The sequence below is a fragment of the Mus musculus genome, chromosome 11 (genome assembly GCF_000001635.26).
Source record: "Mus musculus strain C57BL/6J chromosome 11, GRCm38.p6 C57BL/6J".
NCBI classification, from domain to species: domain Eukaryota; kingdom Metazoa; phylum Chordata; class Mammalia; order Rodentia; family Muridae; genus Mus; species Mus musculus.
In genome coordinates this window covers 61,773,144-61,793,364 of record NC_000077.6, presented here as the reverse complement: position 1 = coordinate 61,793,364, position 20,221 = coordinate 61,773,144, and the positions used below count along the sequence as shown (strand labels likewise).

The 20,221-nt window shown below is 40.0% G+C and overlaps 1 protein-coding gene across 4 annotated transcripts in view; it reads left to right on the top strand.

Annotated features, from left to right (window-relative positions):
- Positions 1-17,767, top strand: part of Ulk2 (unc-51 like kinase 2) — a 79,737-nt gene extending 61,970 nt beyond the window's left edge. For 2 of the 4 annotated variants that reach the window (XM_006533508.4, XM_006533509.4), the window contains 8 exons: positions 1,782-1,931; positions 5,728-5,936; positions 9,650-9,828; positions 11,241-11,359; positions 11,616-11,773; positions 13,556-13,691; positions 15,332-15,431; positions 15,526-17,716. In XM_006533508.4, coding sequence (XP_006533571.1) covers positions 1,782-1,931; positions 5,728-5,936; positions 9,650-9,828; positions 11,241-11,359; positions 11,616-11,773; positions 13,556-13,691; positions 15,332-15,431; position 15,526 — 1,052 coding nt within the window. In that variant the 3' untranslated portion in view covers positions 15,527-17,716. Of the gene's footprint in view, positions 1-1,781; positions 1,932-5,727; positions 5,937-9,649; positions 9,829-11,240; positions 11,360-11,615; positions 11,774-13,555; positions 13,692-15,331; positions 15,432-15,525 lie in introns of all 4 variants that reach the window. The other 2 variants (NM_013881.4, XM_030246066.1) reach the window with 2 other exon arrangements.
- Positions 17,768-20,221: the final 2,454 nt, after the last annotated feature.

The following is a 20,221-nucleotide window of genomic DNA, read 5'->3' as shown; positions in this document are numbered from 1 at the left end:
AGAGAGATAGTTAGCCTTGCAGCTTAAGATACAGAATAAGGAAAGGCAACATAATTGTTTGACACTGAACAGTGTTAATTTCTTAGGCAATTTCTGTCAGAGGTGCCATCTGCACCAAAATTAATAAGAGACTAATAACATATTGTTCAGCTTTTTTTTTTTAAGGTTTGTTTGTTTATTTATTTATTTATTTCATATAAGTGCACTGCAGCTGTCTTCAGACACTCCAGAAGAGGGCATTAGATCTCATTACAGATGGTTGTGAGCCACCAAGTGGTTGCTGGGAATTGAACTCATGACCTTTGGGAAGAGCGATCAGTGCTCTTAACTGCTGAGCCATCTCCCCAGCTATCTCCTGCTTTGTAGCTCTGACTGGCCTGGAACTTACGATGCAGACCAAGTTGTAGTATTAGGAATTGAACTCACAGCCTTGTTGTACTAGGTAAAGTGTATATAGCATTGACTCTATCCTAGTCTTTCAAAATTAGTGATCGGTAGGGGCTGGAAAGATGTCTCAGTAGTTAAGAGTGTTGGTTGCTTTTACAGAAAACCCAGGTTCAGTTTCCAGTACCTACATGAGAGCTCAAAACTGTTGATAACTCTAGGTACAGGTGACCCAGCACCCTCCTTTGGCGACCATTAACCTCCAGGCACACTTGTAGTGCAGATACATACATTTGAGCAAACCACTCCTACACGTAAATAACTTTAAAAAAACAATTTATTGTCATGTGAAGGCAAGCAAAGCTAGAAGTCTTATTTAGTTTTCCCCCTCAGTTATAAGGTGTCTTCTTTCATGTTTGATATGTACTATAAATATTTGACTTTAGTCCCATAAAGGTAATAATTTTTAGATGTCTGAATGTGCAGAGGCTCTGAACTAAACTTGCTGATTCTGCATGCTTTGCTGGATGGGGAACTTTTTACTCAATCTTCATTTAATCCAAGCTCAACCCATCAGCCTCTGCCCGATCAACACCTGCTGTACCAGTGCTCCCTCTCTCACAAGCGTGAAATCTAGTCTGAATGGATATACTTTGTTTAAACTTTTATGTTTTTCTAATCTGTGTTGTTTACCTTTGTATTTTTATTTCCCATTTTCATTGTCTTAATTTTTCTAATTATCAACAGATATAACTTGCAATTCAGATATTTTCTAATTATCCAAAACATTGAATACTGGGCTTCTTTTATTTATTTATTTATTATTCTTTTATTACAGAATTTTTTCCTAAGATAATGTCTCACAATATAGTAAACCAAGCTGGCCTTAAACTCCTAGAGACCTTCCTGTTTCTGCCTCTGAAGTACTGGGATTAAATATATGACACATCAGCCACTTGGTGGTGGTACATGCCTTTTTTTTTTTTTTTTTTTTTTTTCTTTTTGGTTTTTCAAGACAGGGTTTCTCTGGAACTCACTTTGTAGACCAGGCTGGCCTCGAACTCAGAAATTCGTCTGCCTCTGCCTCCCAAGTGCTGGAATTAAAGGCGTGCGCCACCACCGCCTAGCTGGTACATGCCTTTAATCCTATACCTCAGGAGGCAGAGGCAGGTGGATCTCTGAGTTTGAAGCCAGCCTGGTCTACAGAGTGAGTTCCAGGACAGCCAGGGCTACACGGAGAAACCCTGTCTTGAAACACCTAAATAAATAAATAAATGAATGAATGAATGAATGAATGAATGAATGTTAAAGTTAGTAAAAGTATGTTTCCTTATGTTCCAGTTACATATAGGCATACTATGAATATAATTGAATATCTGGTCAACTTTTTGTTGCAGCTCCTGCAGGAGCCTGTGGTGTTATGCTGGCATTGCCAGCAGGAACAGCAGCAAGCGCCAGAGCTGTCCTCTTCACCGTGGGGTCTCCTCCACACAGTGCCACAGCCCCCACTTGTACTCATATGGTCCTTCGAACAAGAACCACCTCAGGTAAAGCTCACTTGTTCTAGTTCAGAACATTATGTGATTAGTTCTGATGACAGTGTAGTAAATTCAGACAAATCCCCTCACTTCTCTTGCCTTTGCTTTCTGTCCCTGTAAAGTGATTATAGCTGTTTACCTTCCTTAAAGGTTATACGTCAGAAGTAAATATACATGTTAGGGAGAACTTTGTAAGGTAATATATACTATATGTATATTTACATGTGTCTATATTCAGTATAACATTCAGTAAAACATGACTTCTTCATGAAAATAGATATGCATGACTAGTTTGTACACTACCTCACTCATAAGACTTTTTTTTTTTTTTTGGTTTTTCGAGACAGGGTTTCTCTTTTAGCTCTGGCTGTCCTGGAACTCACTCTGTAGACCAGGCTGGCCTCGAACTCAGAAATCCGCCTGCCTCTGCCTCCCGAGTGCTGGGATTAAAGGCGTGTGCCACCACGCCCGGCTCATAAAACTTTTTAATTTACTTATTGTGGTGCTGGAAATTGAACCCAAGGTTCTCCCACATGCTAGACAAGTGCTATACCACTGAACTCTATTCCCAGGTTCCTCCAGCCCCTCTCACGTGGAAAACCTTGAACTCCTGATCCTCCTGCATCTACCTTCCAAGTGTTGGAAATGTAGGTGTATGACTTGGCATCCTCAATGTGCCCCCGTTTAAAAATCATTTTGTATATATGATTATTTTGCCTGCATGTATGTATATGCACCTTGTACCTGATTAGAGTCCAAGGTGGTAGAAGAAGGTATACAATCCTCTGGACCTGGAGTTACAGACAGTTGTGAGCTGCCATATGGGTACTGGTCCCCTGGAAGAGCAGTGGATGCTCTTTAACTACTTGGCAATCTCTCCAGCTCCTCCCCCAGACACTTTTAAAGACAGGGTATCACTATGGAGTCCTGACTAACCTGGAATTTGCTACATAGGCCAAACTGGCCTTGAACTCTCTACTCCTACCTCCTTAGTGCTGGGACCAAAAGTGTGTGGCACCACACCTGGCTTAATTCACTCCCCCACCCCTAACACACACACACACACACACACACACACACACACACACACACACACCTTTCTTTTTGGTGTTTCCCAGGCTGGCCTTGAGTTTACGGTACAGTCCAAGCTGGCTTCAAAAGTTGAGATCCTCCTACCTCAGCCACCCAAGTAACTAGTATTACAGCATATGCCAACAGATTTGGTTTAAATTTTATTTTACGGGGCTGGAGAGATGGCTCAGTGGTTAAGAGCACTGACTGCTCTTCTGAATGTCCTGAGTTCAAATCCCAGCAACCACATGGTGGCTCACAACCATCCGTAATGAGATCTGACGCCCTCTTCTGGAGTATCTGAAGACAGCTACAGTGTACTTAGAAAAAAAAACTTTTTTTTTAATTTTACTTTTGTGCTTCAGGTACCAGTGTTTGTACTTAATCATCCATACTGTCTAAGTCAGCTACTAATACTAAACACTAAGAAAGTATTTGAAGGACTGGAGAGATGGCTCAGAGGTTAAGAGCACTGACTGCTCTTCCAGAGGTCTTGAGTTCAATTCCCAGCAACCACTTGGTGGCTCACAACCATCTGTGATGGAATCTGATGCCCTCTTCTGGTGTATCTGAAGACAGCTACAGTGTACTTATATACATAAAACAAATAGATCTTTAAAACAAAAGAAGAAAGTATTTGATTAAGGTTAGAGAGTTGGCTAGTGGTTAAGAGCATTGCCTACTCCTCCAGAGGTTTAGTTCTCAGCATCCACGTGGTACTCACAACTGTCTGTAACTTCACTCCCGGGGGATCCAGTTCCTCTGTCCTCTGCAGGTGCCTGCATCATGTGTACATACCCACACACAAAATATAAAACAGTAGATTCTTTTTAAAAAGTATTAAGTGTGGGTTTGAAGTGATCATGTGTCTTAATTCTGTGTGCTGCTTTTTGTGTCCTCTAGGTTCTTGTATTATAAATAAGTTTCTAATCAGGGTTCTTATAAATTAATAAGGGAAAGAGATAATAAAAGGTAGAACTAAAGCATTTTATGCAGATATTCAAAAATACAGAGAGAGCATTGGAAATGTAATTGAGGAGAATACGTAATAAAAAAAAATACAGAGAGGACTCTAGGCTAGCCAGGTCTGCCCTCTCTGCAAACAATACAAAGTAAAACAAACAAACAAAAAAATAAATAAAATACTTCTAAATCTTAAATAATAAACTACCATTTTATTACTTTTTAAAAAATTCTCTCTGTTTCTCTGTTTCTCTCTTTTGTTTTTTTTTTCGTATGGGAGGGGGGTGCCTGACTCTAGACCAGACTGGTTTTGAACTCTCACAGACCTACCTGCCTCTGCTTCCCAACTCCAAAGTGCTTGGATTAAAGACATTTGCCACCAGGGCTAACCAAGCCAGCTCAGTCAGTCAACAGGTTCTCCAGGTCTAGATTGAGGACTTAAAAAAAAAAAAAAAAGACAATTAGACAATACTATAGCATGACCCCAGCTGAGGCTGAGGCGGGTTTATTTTTTCCCAATCTGCTTTTATACCAATTTAGTTACATGCAAATAATAAGTCAGTTCTAGGTTAAGGAACAAGCAAGACAACAAACACAAATAGTCAAAGAACTCACAAGGCAATAAACAAAGTCCTGCAATCACTGTTTATCAGTGTGACCAAGATATCTGAGCCTACTTCCCTATCCTAGCCCAAAATCATATTCATGCCTGAAGTCTACTTCTTTGTTCTAGCCCCAAATCAGATTCCTGCCTGAGCTTACTTGGGTGTCCTGCATGGCCCAATGTCAAATTCCTGCCAAACTTGTAGACATAGCCTCAAAAGCTCTCCACACAGGGCTCAGCATATCAGCATATTTTCTCAAGTATAAGGTCCAGGGATGATGTGGTTTAGTAGGCACACCTAATGCTTCTTGAGGAAGTTAGATGGCTAGTCTCAGGAAGAGCTGTAGTATAACCCCAGGTGTATAGTAGTAGGGGTAGTGATGCATACCTTAAATCCCAGCACTTGGAAAGCAGAGACAGGCAAGTCTTGTGAGTTCTAAACCAGCTTGGTCTATAGAGAGAGTTCCAGGACACCCAAGGATACATTGAAAGATCCTTTCTCAAAAAAAAAAAAATGTTTATAATGTTTACACTTTGAAAATTCCATTCCTACTTTGAAGCACTTATCACACAGAAACAACTTAAGAAAAATGTTTTAAAGCCGGGCGTGGTGGCGCATGCCTTTAATCCCAGCACTTGGGAGGCAGAGGCAGGTGGATTTCTGAGTTCGAGGTCAGCCTGGTCTACAAAGTGAGTTCCAGGACAGCCAGGGCTATACAGAGAAACCCTGTCTCGGAAAACCAAAAAAAAAAAAAAAAAAAAAGAAAAAAAAAGTTTTTAGTAGTAATTTGTAATATAAAAAACAATCAGCAATTTAAAAGTATTCCAGATACACATTGTATACGTAAAGTTAGTGAACTACTGTGCATCAGTTGTGTTTTTATACTTAAGTCTATGGAGCATTAGAGAGAAAAATATTATACAAGTTGTATATTATACAAATGTGTTTAATGGAGTGTGGGAAAAGTAGACATGCTGATTCTGTTTTATTTATATACGCATATGTATGTATATAACGAGATCTGTTCATCTATTTATAGAATGAGAGCCTGGGACTTTATTGTCTTTGTCACTTGAGTAGCTTATGTTCAGTAAATGAGAGGTGTGAGTGTGAAAGTCCCTTCTGCCTGACTGTGAACATGTGCTACATGTATTGTTTCTTTGCAGTGGGGTCCAGCAGCTCAGGAGGTTCCTTGTGTTCTGCAAGTGGCCGAGTATGTGTGGGCTCCCCTCCTGGACCAGGGTTGGGCTCTTCCCCACCAGGAGCAGAGGGAGCTCCCAGCCTAAGATACGTGCCTTATGGTGCTTCACCACCCAGCCTAGAGGGTCTCATCACCTTTGAAGCCCCTGAACTACCAGAGGAGACACTGATGGAGGTAGGCAAGAGATTACAGGGCTGTGTGAATATTCTGTTGCTCTGATGTGAGTGTCCTAGTGAGGAGGGAAGAACACACTATATCAAGTATTTCCGACTTCAAATTCCCTTTTTTGTTTTGTTCATTTGTTTCTTTGTCTGTTTGAGACAAGGTCTTAATATATAGCCCTGGATGTCCTAAAAATGTGTAGATGAGGCTGACCTTGGATTTACCAGTGCTAGGGCCGGGCATTGGTGGTGCACGCCTTTAATCCCAGCACTCGGGAGGCAGAGGCAGGCGGATTTCTGAGTTCGAGGCCAGCCTGGTCTACAAAGTGAGTTCCAGGACAGCCAGGGCTATACAGAGAAATCCTGTCTCGAAAAACAAAAAAACAAAAAATGCATCTAAACATAAATTTTAAAATGATGCCAGTCTATGGACCGGGGGAGACACACACACACACAAAAAGTGATCTCTGTAGCTCCAGTGGATGGCCCACACCTAGGAGTATGTAGACAGCAAAAATTGGACTTGGTTATTTTTTAAAAAGTAGAAATGGGGGCAGGCAGATTTCTGAGTTCGAGGCCAGCCTGGTCTACAAAGTGAGTTCCAGGACAGCCAAGGCTACACAGAGAAACCCTGTCTCGAAAAAACAAAAAACAAACAAACAAACAAACAAACAGAGTAGAAATGAAGATTGGGAGGTAACGAGGTGGAGATGAATCTGAAAGGAGTTAGGAAGAGGAATCAGTGTTAAATATGATGAAAATACAGTATATGAAATTCTTAAAGAATTAATAGAAATATTAAGTTATAAAATAACAACATGATGGCACATACCTGTGTAATTCTAGCACTTGGAAGTCAAGGCAGTAGGGTTTTGAGTTTGAGGTCAACCCAGGCAACAAGGTAAGATGCTATGTTGATAATAATAGTAACAATAAGCCATAATACCAGGTTAGCCATTAACGTAGAAATAGCCCTGTTAAGCAGACTAGATGCTTATAACTCATAGGTCAGTACTTTTCTCTGTGGATCCAGTTCTGCATGAAAATAAAACACACTACATGTCATCTGCCCCGTGCTGAGCACAAATCTAGAACCACAGGTAGTTATTGTGATTTTGCAGTTGTTCCTCACTCCCAACTTAAAGATAACACTCCATATGTTGGGGAATATAGTCCAACACACTGTCATACAGCTAAGAGACACTTAGAAATGTGTTTTATGCTCCTGTCTCAGAGAAACATGGAAGGCTGGAGATGACTCAGTAAAGTGCTTGCTGCACAAATACAAGAACCTGAATTTGGGTCCCCAAACCCAAATAAAAAAGAGACATGGCATGTTTGTAACCACAGCCTTGAGGGAGTGAATTCCCGAAGCTAATTGCCAGCCAGTCTGTCTGAATCACAGATTCACATTTAAGGGCTGATCCTGTCACAAAACATAAGGTATAGGCTGTGGAGAAGGCTCAGTGGTTTAGAACTCTTACCATGAGGACCAGAATTTGAATCCTAACATCCAGGTTACAAGCCAGGTATCACACTCACACCTATAACTCCATTAGTTTGGAGGAATCACTGGGGCTGCTGACTTACAGCCTCTCTGAGAAAATAGGAAACCCAAGTTCAGAGAAAGACCCTACCTCAGAATAATAGGCAGAGAGTGGTGGAGGCTGCCCAGCATCCTCACCTGACCTCCATATTCATGCAGAAGTGTGTGCATCCACACACACATTTACAGTCACAGAGACATACAAAAATACAAGTGGATACTGATCAAAAAACGACACACATACTACCCCCTACCACACACATATTGGAAAGAAATGTAGTCTTATTTGAGATTTTAAAGTTCATTTATAACTAAAGAAGAAAGTTCTAGAGTACTTGTTTTGAAAGGACATTTTTTAGAGTGTCTCCCCATGCTCTCATCAGTAACTAAGTAGGTCACAGAAAATCGGAGCTTTGGTTGTGACTCACTCTTAACTAAAAACTTTCTAAAAGAACAAGTCAATACGCTCACTGAATTATAAAGAGGTGTAGCTCTTGGTGGCAGCACCTGTAATTCCTGCTATTAAGACAGTGGAAAAGGGGGCAGGTGAGATGGCTCAGCAGGTAAGAGCACTGACTGCTCTTCCGAAGGTTCTGAGTTCAAATCCGAGGAACCATATGGTGGCTCACAACCACCCATAATCTGACGCCCTCTTCTGGTGTGTCTGAAGACAGCTACAGTGTACTTACTCATAATTATAATAAAAATCTTTTTTAAAAAAAGACAGTGGAAAAGAAAGATAGGAGTTACAGGCTAGCCTAGGATATAGAGCAAGACCCTGTCACCCTCCCCCCAAAAAGTTTGATTTAGTATTAAGAGTCCTTGGGCTGGTGAGATGGCTCAGCGGTTAAGAGCACTGACTGCTCTTCCAACTTCCAAAGGTCCTGAGTTCAAATCCTAGCAACCACATAGTGGCTCACAACCATCCGTAACAAAAATCTGATCTCTGGAGTGTCTGAAGACAGCTACAGTGTACACACATTAAATAAATAAATACATACATACATACATACATACATACATACATACATACATACATAAACCGTTTAAAAAAAAAAAGAGTATCCTTGGTGGCGCACGCCTTTAATCCCAGCACTCGGGAGGCAGGTGGATTTCTGAGTTTGAGGCCAGCCTGATCTACAGAGTGAGTTCCAGGACAGCCAAGGCTATACAGAGAAACCCTGTCTCAAAAAACCAAAAAAAAAAAAAAAAAAAAAAAAAAAAACCAAACAAACCAAAAACAAACAAAAAAAAAACAGTATCCTTGTAATATTTTCCATTTTAAGTTTATTATTTATATGGGAGTGTAGGTGCCATATATATGCCATATGGAGATCAGAGGATAATTTTGGGGAGTTGGTTCTAGACTGTGTTGAAACAGTACCTCTTTTGTTTCTGCTGCAATGTGCACTCCTAGATAGCTGACCCATGGGTTTCTGGATGTTTTTCCTTCTTTACCTCCCATCTCACTAGTTAGTGGTTCTGAGATTAGTGGTCTTCATTCTCTTTCCCCTCATGGGTTCTGGAGATTAAGCTCAGAGTTTGAAGCTTGCAAAGCAAGTGTGTCTGCCTGCTGGACATCTCTCTACGTCTGGACCATCCACAACTGTCCTTGTCATTTTTCAGTTTTTAACATTTTACTTTGTTTACTCTATATGAATGTTTTGCCTGTGTTATGTCTGTGTACCACATGTCTGCCTATTGTCCTCGTCGTTCAAGAGAGGGCATCAGATCCCCTGACCTAGAGTTACAAGTGTCTGTGACCCTTTATGTGAGTGCTGGGGATTCACCCTTTGTCCTCTATAGGAGCAGCCTGTGCACTTACCACAGGGCCATCTTCCCAGCCCGCCCTTGTACTCCTGATGTCTGTTTTGTCATGTTTTGTTTTACATACATTCATTCAATTATTCAGTTTTGGTTTAGTTTGGTCTTATTTTTCTAGTAAAGGCACAGTTCGCAGCCTACTTACATGGTGCTGTAATACATGCAGACATATCCAGGTATAATATTTGGTTTGATTTGTATTTATTTTCTAACAGCTTTCTGAAATTTAAAAACATTGATTTTCTTTGATCATTCCAACATTCATAATATGGGAAAACGTATATATATATATCTATATATATATACTTCAATTAAATCCTTAATCTAAAATCTTATAAAACACCTTGCCTTTGCAGCGAGAGCACACAGACACCTTACGCCATCTGAACATGATGTTAATGTTTACTGAGTGTGTGCTGGACCTGACGGCAGTGAGGGGTGGGAACCCTGAGCTGTGCACATCTGCTGTGTCCTTGTACCAGATTCAGGAGAGTGTAGTTGTGGACCAGATCAGCCAGCTAAGCAAAGATTGGGGGTAGGTACCTCCTGTCATTCATTTCCAGATTGTTACAGGAAATATTGAAAAGAATGGCAAGTTCTCTGTGCTACACCCAGCTACTCTCAGCCCCAGTGTCTCACTGGCCAGTTCTTTTATCTCGTGGAGACTCTCTGACTCAGAGATCTGAAATCTCTATACACAGCTCGCTAAGTTCCCACTGGCAGGTTGTTACTATACCAGCCCCAAGCTACAAAACCTCCATGGCCTTTTGTGGTGCACATCTGGCAAACCCCTGCTTTGCCACCATACCTTTCTCTCTTGAACCCAGAGGAGCCATCACATGAAGGAAAACACAAAATTTAGTTCAGAAACAACGGTAACTCAATCACTGGGTGCAACAACTAAAATCCTAATCTTGTAAGCCTTATTAAATCTAAAACCTCAGGTGGCAAATCCTAACAGATTTGCCATTGAAACAGGGAGACACTAGTAGCTACATCTTGTCCTCACACTATCCCTGTGCAAAAGGACCCTTTCTCCTTTCTACTTCCTCTCTTGCCCTATCCAACTCGGAAGTCCCTCCTACTTGCCCAGTGATTGCATCCTTTATTCATTAGGGGATGGTTTATAAGGAGTCACCTAAGAGCGAGGCTTGGTGGTGCACGCCTTTAATCCCAGCACTTGGGAGGCAGAGGCAGGCGGATTTTTGAGTTCGAGGCCAGCCTGGTCTACAAAATGAGTTCCAGGACAGCCAGGGCTACACAGAGAAACCCTGTCTCAAAAAAACCAAAACCAAAAAAAAAAAAAAAAAAAAAAAAGAAGTCACCTGAGTATGTGACTCATTCCTTCTTCACAGCCCTTCCCAGGAGAGTGGAATTAGCATCAAAATACAAGCAACCCAGGTGCTATCCACACACCAGATTCTTTATGCTTTCTATAAACCTGTATCTAAATGTAGGCATTGTTAGAAGTCAGGTCTCACTTTTAATAGTTGTAAGAAAATATAAGTTGTTTTATTGTGTGATATGTTAGCCAGGAGTTTATTACACAACCTTAGCGTTACCTTTCTCTGAAAATTTACGACTGAAGATATTTGATGACCAAGAGGTTATACATATTTTTGTTTCAGTGTTCCTATAATATTCAAAGTTCTCATATATTTCTCCATACAAGTTCTTCTTCCTCAGGAGTTAGATAAATATATATATATATATATAGAAAAGTCAGGAAGAAGCCAAGTATGTTCCATACCCAGCACATAAGATACTAAGGCTGGAGGATTAATAAATTGAGACCTGCCTGGGTTACATAGGAAAATCATTTCTCATGGTGGGAAAAATGAGGACATAGTCCCCTAGAAAAGCTGTTTGGATGGTAGCCTGATATTTAGCATGCTGAGTCTTGTGGGTCACTTCCCAGGATAATTCTCTGCTCCTGTCTTCCGGCAGGCGGGTGGAGCAGCTGGTGTTGTACATGAAGGCAGCACAGCTGCTGGCGGCTTCCCTGCATCTCGCCAAAGCTCAGGTCAAGTCTGGGAAGCTGAGCCCATCCATGGCTGTGAAACAAGGTACAGAACAGTGCAGTGTTCAGGCCCAAGGGCCTTTGTGTCCCACAGAGTCAGTCCACTGATGTTAACTTGATACAGAGAAGTCAGGAGTGCTGGATCTGTCTTTCAGTACTGAGAGATCACAGAACCTGACTTCCCAGCTTTTCCTTCAGTGAGCATGTAGTGTCACTCTCCTTCCAACAGCGGGGAAAGGTACATGTCACTGTGTTACTTCTGGAAGAAATTAAAAATAATTCCAATATCAACTTTGTTTCAGTTGTTAAAAATCTGAATGAAAGATACAAATTCTGCATCACCATGTGCAAGAAACTTACAGAAAAGCTGAATCGCTTCTTCTCCGATAAACAGAGATTTATTGATGAAATCAACAGTGTGACTGCAGAGAAACTCATCTATAATTGTGCTGTGGAAATGGTAAACCTTTCAAGGCTTGATATTTTATAACGGTAGTACTTCTCTCTGGGTGTCTTTAAATTGAACACCTACTTGCAATGATCTGTCCTTTAAGAATTTATATCCTGCTGAGTGTGGTGACACATGTCTTCAATTCCAGCACATGGGAGATAGAGGCAGGAAAATCTCTGTGAGTTTTAGGCCAGCCTGGTCTACAGAGTGAGTTTGAGGACAGCCAGGGCTACACAGAGAAACCATGACTCAAAATAACAAAAAAAAAAAAAAAAAAAAAAAAATAGAACAAAAAAACAACCAAGAAAAGGGTTATATCCTACCCTTTCTCAAGTCCCAGGTGTGTGATTACCTAATGAAGTCACTGAACTTACCTGATATATAAGTAGTGCTTATATGATTTATTTAATAAATTTACTATAGTTTATAATCCTAGTTGTTATAGTCGAAACTTTTTATTATATTTCTTTTTAAACTTCATTTATATAGGTATGTTCTTATCCTTCTATAGTTTTTATCTAAAAGTTAAATTAATTTGTTTCTGCATTTTCTGCTACTTAAGAAAGTTTGGCTCTGTAAAACTTAGAAAAAAGCCGGGTGTGGTGGCACATGCCTTTAATCCCAGCACTTGGGAGGCAGAGGCAGGCGGATTTCTGAGTTCGAGGCCAGCCTGGTCTACAGAGTGAGTTCCAGGACAGCCAGGGCTATATATAAACCCTGCCTCGAAAAACCAAAAAAAAAAAAAAAAAAAAAAAAAAAAAACCTTAAAAAAATAGTACTTTGTTAAGCCCCCAAATTTTAGATTCTTGACTTCAACTTACTGACTTTATTGAACTATAGACAATAGAAGAAAAGCTATTTTTCCATTTGTTGACTATACTGGAAATTTTTTTCTATTTACTGTGGGAAAATGGTTCTAACAAGTATGTAGCATAGGGTTATTAAGTATCTAAATGGAGAAAATTTATGGACTAATGTTTTGGGGGGTTTTGGGGGGGTTAGATTATTTCATGTACACTGTTCAGCTTTTTTTAAAAAAGGTTTATTTATTTATTTATTTATTTATTATAAGTACACTGTAGCTGTCTTCAGACACTCCAGAAGAGGGCATCAGATCCCATTACAGATGGTTGTGAGCCACCTTATGGTTGCTGGGATTTGAACTCAGGACCTCTGGAAGAGCAGTGGTCTTAACCACTGACCCATCCCTCCAGCCCATGGACTAATGTTATTATACCGTTTCAACATAATATATATATATCCCATTTAGATAAATTGCATTTATTGTTGATATACTCTTGGCTTTACCTTGACAGCTACTAAGATAGATAGTTTTTTTTTTTGTTTTGTTTTGTTTTTTTTTTTTTTGAGACAGGGTTTCTCTGTATAGCCCTGGCTGTCCTGGAACTCACTTTGTAGAAAAGGCTGGCCTCGAACTCAGAAATCCGCCTGCCTCTGCCTCCCGAGTGCTGGGATTAAAGGCATGCGCCACCACGCCCGGCTCAAAATAGATAGTTTTATGAAAAAGTTTTGGAATGTAACCTGATGAGAGTTTATTATTGCTCTAAACTATTGATAGGAATGGTAGGTAGTAACCATACTGCGTTAAGACAATAAGAATTGTCTATTAGGAATTATATTGCTTCTTTCCTTTCTGAATCTAATTGTAACATTACAGAGTCTTTCTTCTTTTCATAGAATATATTGATTTTAATATGTAAAGGTGCTCTGTCCATAGGACTTGTTTATCCTTGCAGTTGCAGATCTTCTTATTTTGTTAATTGGTTCCAGGTTCAATCTGCAGCCCTGGATGAGATGTTTCAGCAGACTGAAGACATCGTTTATCGCTACCACAAGGCAGCCCTTCTTTTGGAAGGCTTAAGTAAGATCCTGCAGGACCCTACAGATGTTGAAAATGTGCATAAGTGTAAGTCACTACACAGCAGTGCTCGCTCATCTTCGCTCCACTTTCCACAGCAGGGCTCAGAACGATTACATAGAAAACTGAGGAATAAACAGCCATAGGGTTCTTTAATTGTTTAGTTTTTTAAAAATTGGGTATCAGTCGGGCAATGGTGGTGCATGACTTTAATCCCACCACTTGGAAGACAGAGGCAGGCAAATCTCTGTGACTTTTAGGCCAGCCTGGTCTACATAGCCAGTTCTAGGACAGCCAGGGCTACACAGAGAAATCCTATTTTGAAAACAAAAACAAGGACTGGAGAAATGGCTCAGTGGTTAAGAGCACTGACTGCTCTTCCAGAGGTCCTGAGTTTAAATCCCAGCAACTACATGGTGGCTCACAACCATCCATAACAAGATCTGGCACCCTCTTCTGGAGTGTCTGAAGACAGTTGCAGTGTACTTACATATAATAAGTAAATAAATAAATCTAAAAAAAAAAACAGAAAAGAATTAGAATCATGACATTTAAATTTTTCATTATTTTATGTGTTTGAATGCATTGCCTACATGTATGTCTAAGTGTACTACATGCATGCCTGATGCCTTTAGAAACTAGAAGAAGGTATCAGATCCCCTGGACTTGAGTTACAGTCATGAGAAGCCGTGTGAGTACTAGGACTTGAATGCAGGTCCTCTGGGAAAGTAGCCATTGCTCTTAGTTGCTGAGATCTCTCCAGCCTTCATTATGGAATTTTTCAAACAAAATTTGTTTCTGTCTTTTTTTATTGTCTCTCTTCTTCCCCATTCACATTTTACATTGTTCTAAGTAGCATGACAAAATCTTGAGTCGTCCTCTGCTACCTGGGACATGGTGCATCCCTTTGTCCAATGCACACTTGCTATGTATATGACTGCCTATGAGTCACTTAGTAGGAGTGGCTGTGAAATATACTGTGTTGATAGTATAATGTATTGGTAGTACTGGGTTTGTAGATAGAGTTTGAGAATACTTATAGTTTCAGGCCTAAATCAGGAATCTTAGAGTGGGTAAAAAAAGAACTGATGAATTTATTTAATTGTAATTTGTTTTCTAGATTTGGAATCATACTGCCTGAGATGAATCTTGGCTTTAAAAACTTGAACAAATTATTAATCTTTCTGTAATATGTTGACAACAATGCCAACCTTGTATACTGTAAGGATTAGAAAGGCTTCATACAAAATATATATAACTTTCATCCTTCATATTGTTCTCATTGCATTATTGTGTTGTCACATTCTTGTTTAAGACTATAGGAGGACATTGTTTTATTATTGAATAGAACTCTTTTAAGCTTTCTGGGTGTAGTAACCAAAGAATATTGTAAAGATCCTATATACTACATATTTTATATAACCAACAGAGCATAGATTGATGGGATACCAGAATGCTACACACACACACATGTGTATATGTGTGTGTGCATACATACATTATATACACATATACATATGTGTATATATATAGATATCTGCATATACACACATATATTATTTATATATATCCCAGGTATCTGGTGTTTGAGGAGGAGCTATTTTTGTGGTTTTAGGACAGCATTCCTGAAGTTACTTGTACTTCTCAGCAAGAGAGTTGTTTTGCCAATATGAATTTTACCACTACAGCATTAAGCTCCTGGTCATATCTGAACTGTTGCTGGAAAGAGGAAAGAAAGTGTATTCATTGTGTTCATCTTGGGGCCAAGATAGAGCAGGAACCATGGTGGTGAGAGTCATGATTTTCCCTTTAGTTCCTCTGTCCCTGGGTTAAAAAACACAAATAGTTTTATTATTAATACCATTTTACATTTTATTTCTAGATAAATGTAGTATTGAAAGAAGATTGTCAGCACTCTGCTGTAGCACTGCAACTGTGTGAGTAGCAGGCTTGTCTGTGGACTGGCATGGAACAGGAGGTGATACATTTGGGATTACATCTTGGTTCTGTCACCCATCCCAGGACAGTGTGGTGACTACCAAAGAACAAGCAGCAGCTTAAGAAGGAAGAACAATACAAAACTACTACATATTGTAGAAAACCTGCCTTATTGGAGAAGTCACTCCCCCTTTCCTTTCTCTTCATAGAAGCAGAACAAAAAGTTTTCCACATGGCTCAAGTTATTTGAACCTGGCAAATAATAAATGTACCTTAGAACTAGCATCATAAGTACAGTTATTCTTGTGGATAATTAAACAGGAAACAAAGTGAGTGGCTTCATTCAGCTCTCTGAGCAATACATGAAATTCCGTGTTTTGCTAAAGCATACACAAGCAAAAGCGTATACAGCTCGTCCAGACGATCTGAGGTTTGGGGTAAGTTTGTCTGAATCTGAGCCTGCATCTTTAAACAGCTCAGGAGGAGGAATCTTAAGAAGAAACAAAAGGTGACTCTTGGATGAATTGTGAAATCTTCAACTTGATCTAATGTGGACATGATTTTAATCTTCCAAAAATCTTTCATATTGCACTAATTTATTAAAATAACTGTGTATTGGATTTTGCAATTTAAAACTAACTGAGGCACAATGGACTTGTTTAAATATTTTACTTGATTATATACATGTCCTTTTCAGAATTCATGTGTAATCTCCACTGAACTTTTAAATGGTTGGAAATTGCGTTCATGTGAACCTTTGCATTTTTCTCACCTGTTATCTTCACCAACAGATCTTAGTGGAATTTTGAGTTGCTGGTTGTTTGCATTTTTTGTTGTGCATGCAGAATGTGCATCGACTCCTGTGATCTTAGGTTTACTAAAGGCTAAGTTTATTTGGGCAGTATTAGAAAGCTATCATGAATCAAGAAATACTCTTGAGAATTTTAATAGGGCCAAATCAAAGTGATGAATAATGGCTTGTTAGTGATGTGGAGTTTCTACATGAAATTAGTAAGAAATGAGGTTCGTTTTCCCTTAGGAAATGGGCAGCTCTCTCCAGACTAATGTGTACTTCTCAGTGTTAACCCTGAGTTCACCATAGCTAGTCATGGCAGATCAGCACCTCTCCAAGAATGGTTCCTGTGTTGTATATTATTTGGTATCTTTTACTTACCTGCTTGAATACTTGAATAAACCATTCACCGGTTTTAATCCTTTTACTTCAAAACTTACACATACTGACCTACTCTCTGATAGCTGCACAGAAACTCTTTGGCGCCACACTTGCTTTAGTGTGCTGATTAAAGTTAACAGAGAAAACATGGTTTTCATTTACTTGGTGAACAAAGTAATGTAATTTTTACATTATTTATCTGTATGAAATTCCAGCAGTTAATTTGAACGTTTATGTATAGGATGTTTGTATTCTTAGGTCTTTACTACAGTGTTTCTACCTCTCATTTGTAACTGCATTATCTTCAAAATAGGTAAAACCCACTAAGTCATTGTGGAATAGCCTTTTTTAAATTGCTTGTACAAATGTATATTAAGGTTAAATAAAACTGACAGTGTTTTTAGGTTATAGTTGGGTTAATATGAAGGCTTGTCAAGCCAGATGCTTCCTTAGAGAGTGGGTTGGAAACTTGGCCATCAATATTCTTTGCCCTGCTCCAGGATTCAAAACTCTTGGAAGCTGTCATGCAGGCTCCTACAGACAAGACTATATCCCTCCTTATATTAGTGGTAAAATGCCTTCTGTAATTTTTACACTAAATTCTTTCATGTTCTCCCAATTACCCCGTTTATCTCAGTTGATTTTCCAAGTAACTAGATGTAGTTGGCCTCCTCTTCTACCACTTTTTAAAAATATAATATGAACAAGTTTGGAGAGGGTAAGGTTGGTGTGAAGACAGGAAGTAGGCAAGTGTTGAAACTGCACTGTGACTCTCAAGCTCTTCTTGTATGACAAAGGTCTTGTAGGTGGTGTGTATAAAGCAGTGATGTCTCAGCAGTGGAGAACAGCTGTAAACTTAGTGAGTAACGGTTCTGATATACTACCATTATCAAGGCTAATTGTTTAAAGAAAAGTTTGCCTTGATTATAGCAATAATAAATAAATGCTTTATGTTTCTGTATTTTTATTTCATATCATGTATCTCATAAAATGGAATTAGACAAGTTCACACACTCATGGGTCAGCACCTATATTCACGTCCTAACCTGGAAAATTATTGGCCATGAAAATGTAAGTAGAATTATCAGTGAACTTGCTAATTGGTTTTCTTGCTCTGTGGGTTTTTTCTAACTCTCACCTGTTGAAGCTCTGTTCTTGACATAATTCCTTCCTACAGCCCTCATGTGCCCTGTTCTCTTCTAGAAAGACGAGCGGGCCTCACAAGGACCAGGTGTAGGAGCTTGTGTAGGAGCTCTCGGTAGTTAACACAAGGTAGTTTACAAGGGCAGAAGGAAGTTGAGATGAATGCAGCAGAGATGTGGACATGGAGTAGGTCCCTGATGCATCTGTCGTGTCGGGGTTCCTGTGCCTCCCTTGTGCCTGCAGCTGGTGTTCAGTGTCAGTTCCTGCAGCACTTCAGGTCAGAGAGGATGGCACCCCTCTTTCCATCTCACTCCCTTTCACTCCCTCTCTATCCAGCTGACCCTGTGAAGTAGCATTTCTCCTGCCTGGGAATGCTGTGCTTAAAACTGCTGATAAACAACTTTATTCTGTTTGAGAACACTCAATAAATGAGTGAATGACTTCTTTTCCATAGCACAGTGTTTACTGGTTCCCACAAGAGGAGCTGTTCTGTAGTCCAGCATGAGAACCAGGAAGTGCTCTGATTAGAAATGGCCTGTCTCAGTCTCTTAGGAACAAGGAAGAGGAACCTAAGTTGGGGCAAATTAGGCATGAGCTTGTGGACTCAAATATTTGAAAACTCCAGAGGAGAAGCACAGAATTCACACTAATTTATTCTTCATTCTTCGTCTCTGCACAGTCCTAGTTGGCGTTTTTATAGGACAGTTGCTTAGCAGGGAGCAGTTAATGCTCAGAGAACTTGTCTCTCCTACATGTACTCAGTGCTAGATGGCATTTGGCTGCTCACTGAATCATTGAGTCAGCAGCTGTGTGGACTTTAAGTCGTTCCTAAATCCCTTTTATGCTTTACGAACCTTGGTGAGAATATTATCTTTGAGTGAGGAATCTGAAATTCAAGACAGTGTTTTTGGCAGGTAAGTTAGGAAATTGGATCTGAAAATGCACTGCTACTCCATGTGGTGGCGCACGCCTTTAGTCCTAGCAGTGGGGAGGCAGAGGCAGGCGCATCTCTGCATATCAGAGGCCAGTCTGGTCTGCAGAGAGGTTCCAGGACAGCCAAAGCTACATAATAGGATCTATCTCAAAATAAAAATTAAAAATACATTTAATAAACAATGCCTATAGGAAATGGGTGATGATAACCCATGACAGACACACAGGATTTGTGCCAGAGCACTGACACCTGTGCTGTGGTTACTCAAGAGCTCTTCTTAGTTGTTGTTGTTGTTGTTGTTTTCCAGACAGGGTTTCTCTGTATAGCCCTGGCTGTCCTGGACTTCACTTTGTAGACCAGACTGACCTTGAACTCAGAAATTCGCCTGCCTCTGCGTCCCGAGTGCTGGGATTAAAGGCGAGCGCCACCACCGCCTGGCACTCAAAAGCTCTTACATGTTAATTTATTTTGTTTTAGGACAGGGTGAAAAATAACTCCGTTTTGCATTTGTTTGAAGCAAGGCCTAGATTTAGGACTCAGTGACATGTAATGTCTGGACATGTAATGTGACCAGACAGCTGCTAGAGAGGTCCAGTTCTTGCAGAAAAGCCACTTTTCTACAGTTTACCCATGAGGCACTTGACTTTGAGTGCTCCTTGTGTTGTCCTTTAAGCCATTTGACATCTTTAATGAAAAGTGGGTATCAGTGTAAGATTAGTTACTTCATTTGGTCCTCAACGGAACAGAGTTTGATATACAAAAATAAACATGAACGTTGTGGTCATTGGAGTTTAACAAGTCAAAACTATTCAAAAGAGAACCCATTAAACATTAAAGAACTAGAAAAAAGTAGTTTGCCCAAATATCTCTGTGACTAGATATCTATATGCAGAATGCAACTAGACCCTGTCAGACTGCAAAATGAAAGGTAACCTGAAGTGTTGGTGCATTGTGGGAAGGTGTATTTGCACTGCAGTAAAGAAGAGTTCCTATAGCTTAGAGAAAGCATCGCCAGCGTGGGGCTAGAAAACTGGCCAGGCATTTATATGATCACTTACTGAGGAATCATGAGGGCCAGGGTTCAGATACCAGCACCGTAGTAACAAGCACCCTGTACAGGCATATAACATCAGCTCTGAAGAGGCAAGATAGGGTCACTGGAGTTGCTGGCTCCCAATCCAGCCAGGAAAATGCAAGCCTCAGGTTCGGAGAGGCCCCATTTCAGAGGAATAGAGGATACCCAACTCTCTTTTGTGGTCCCTATATGTGCACTCATATTTACACATACATACATACATATGTATGTATACACATACACATTGATTTACAATTTTTTAATAGGGCACTGGGGCTGGAAAGATGATGGCTCAGCAGTTAAGGATGCTCATT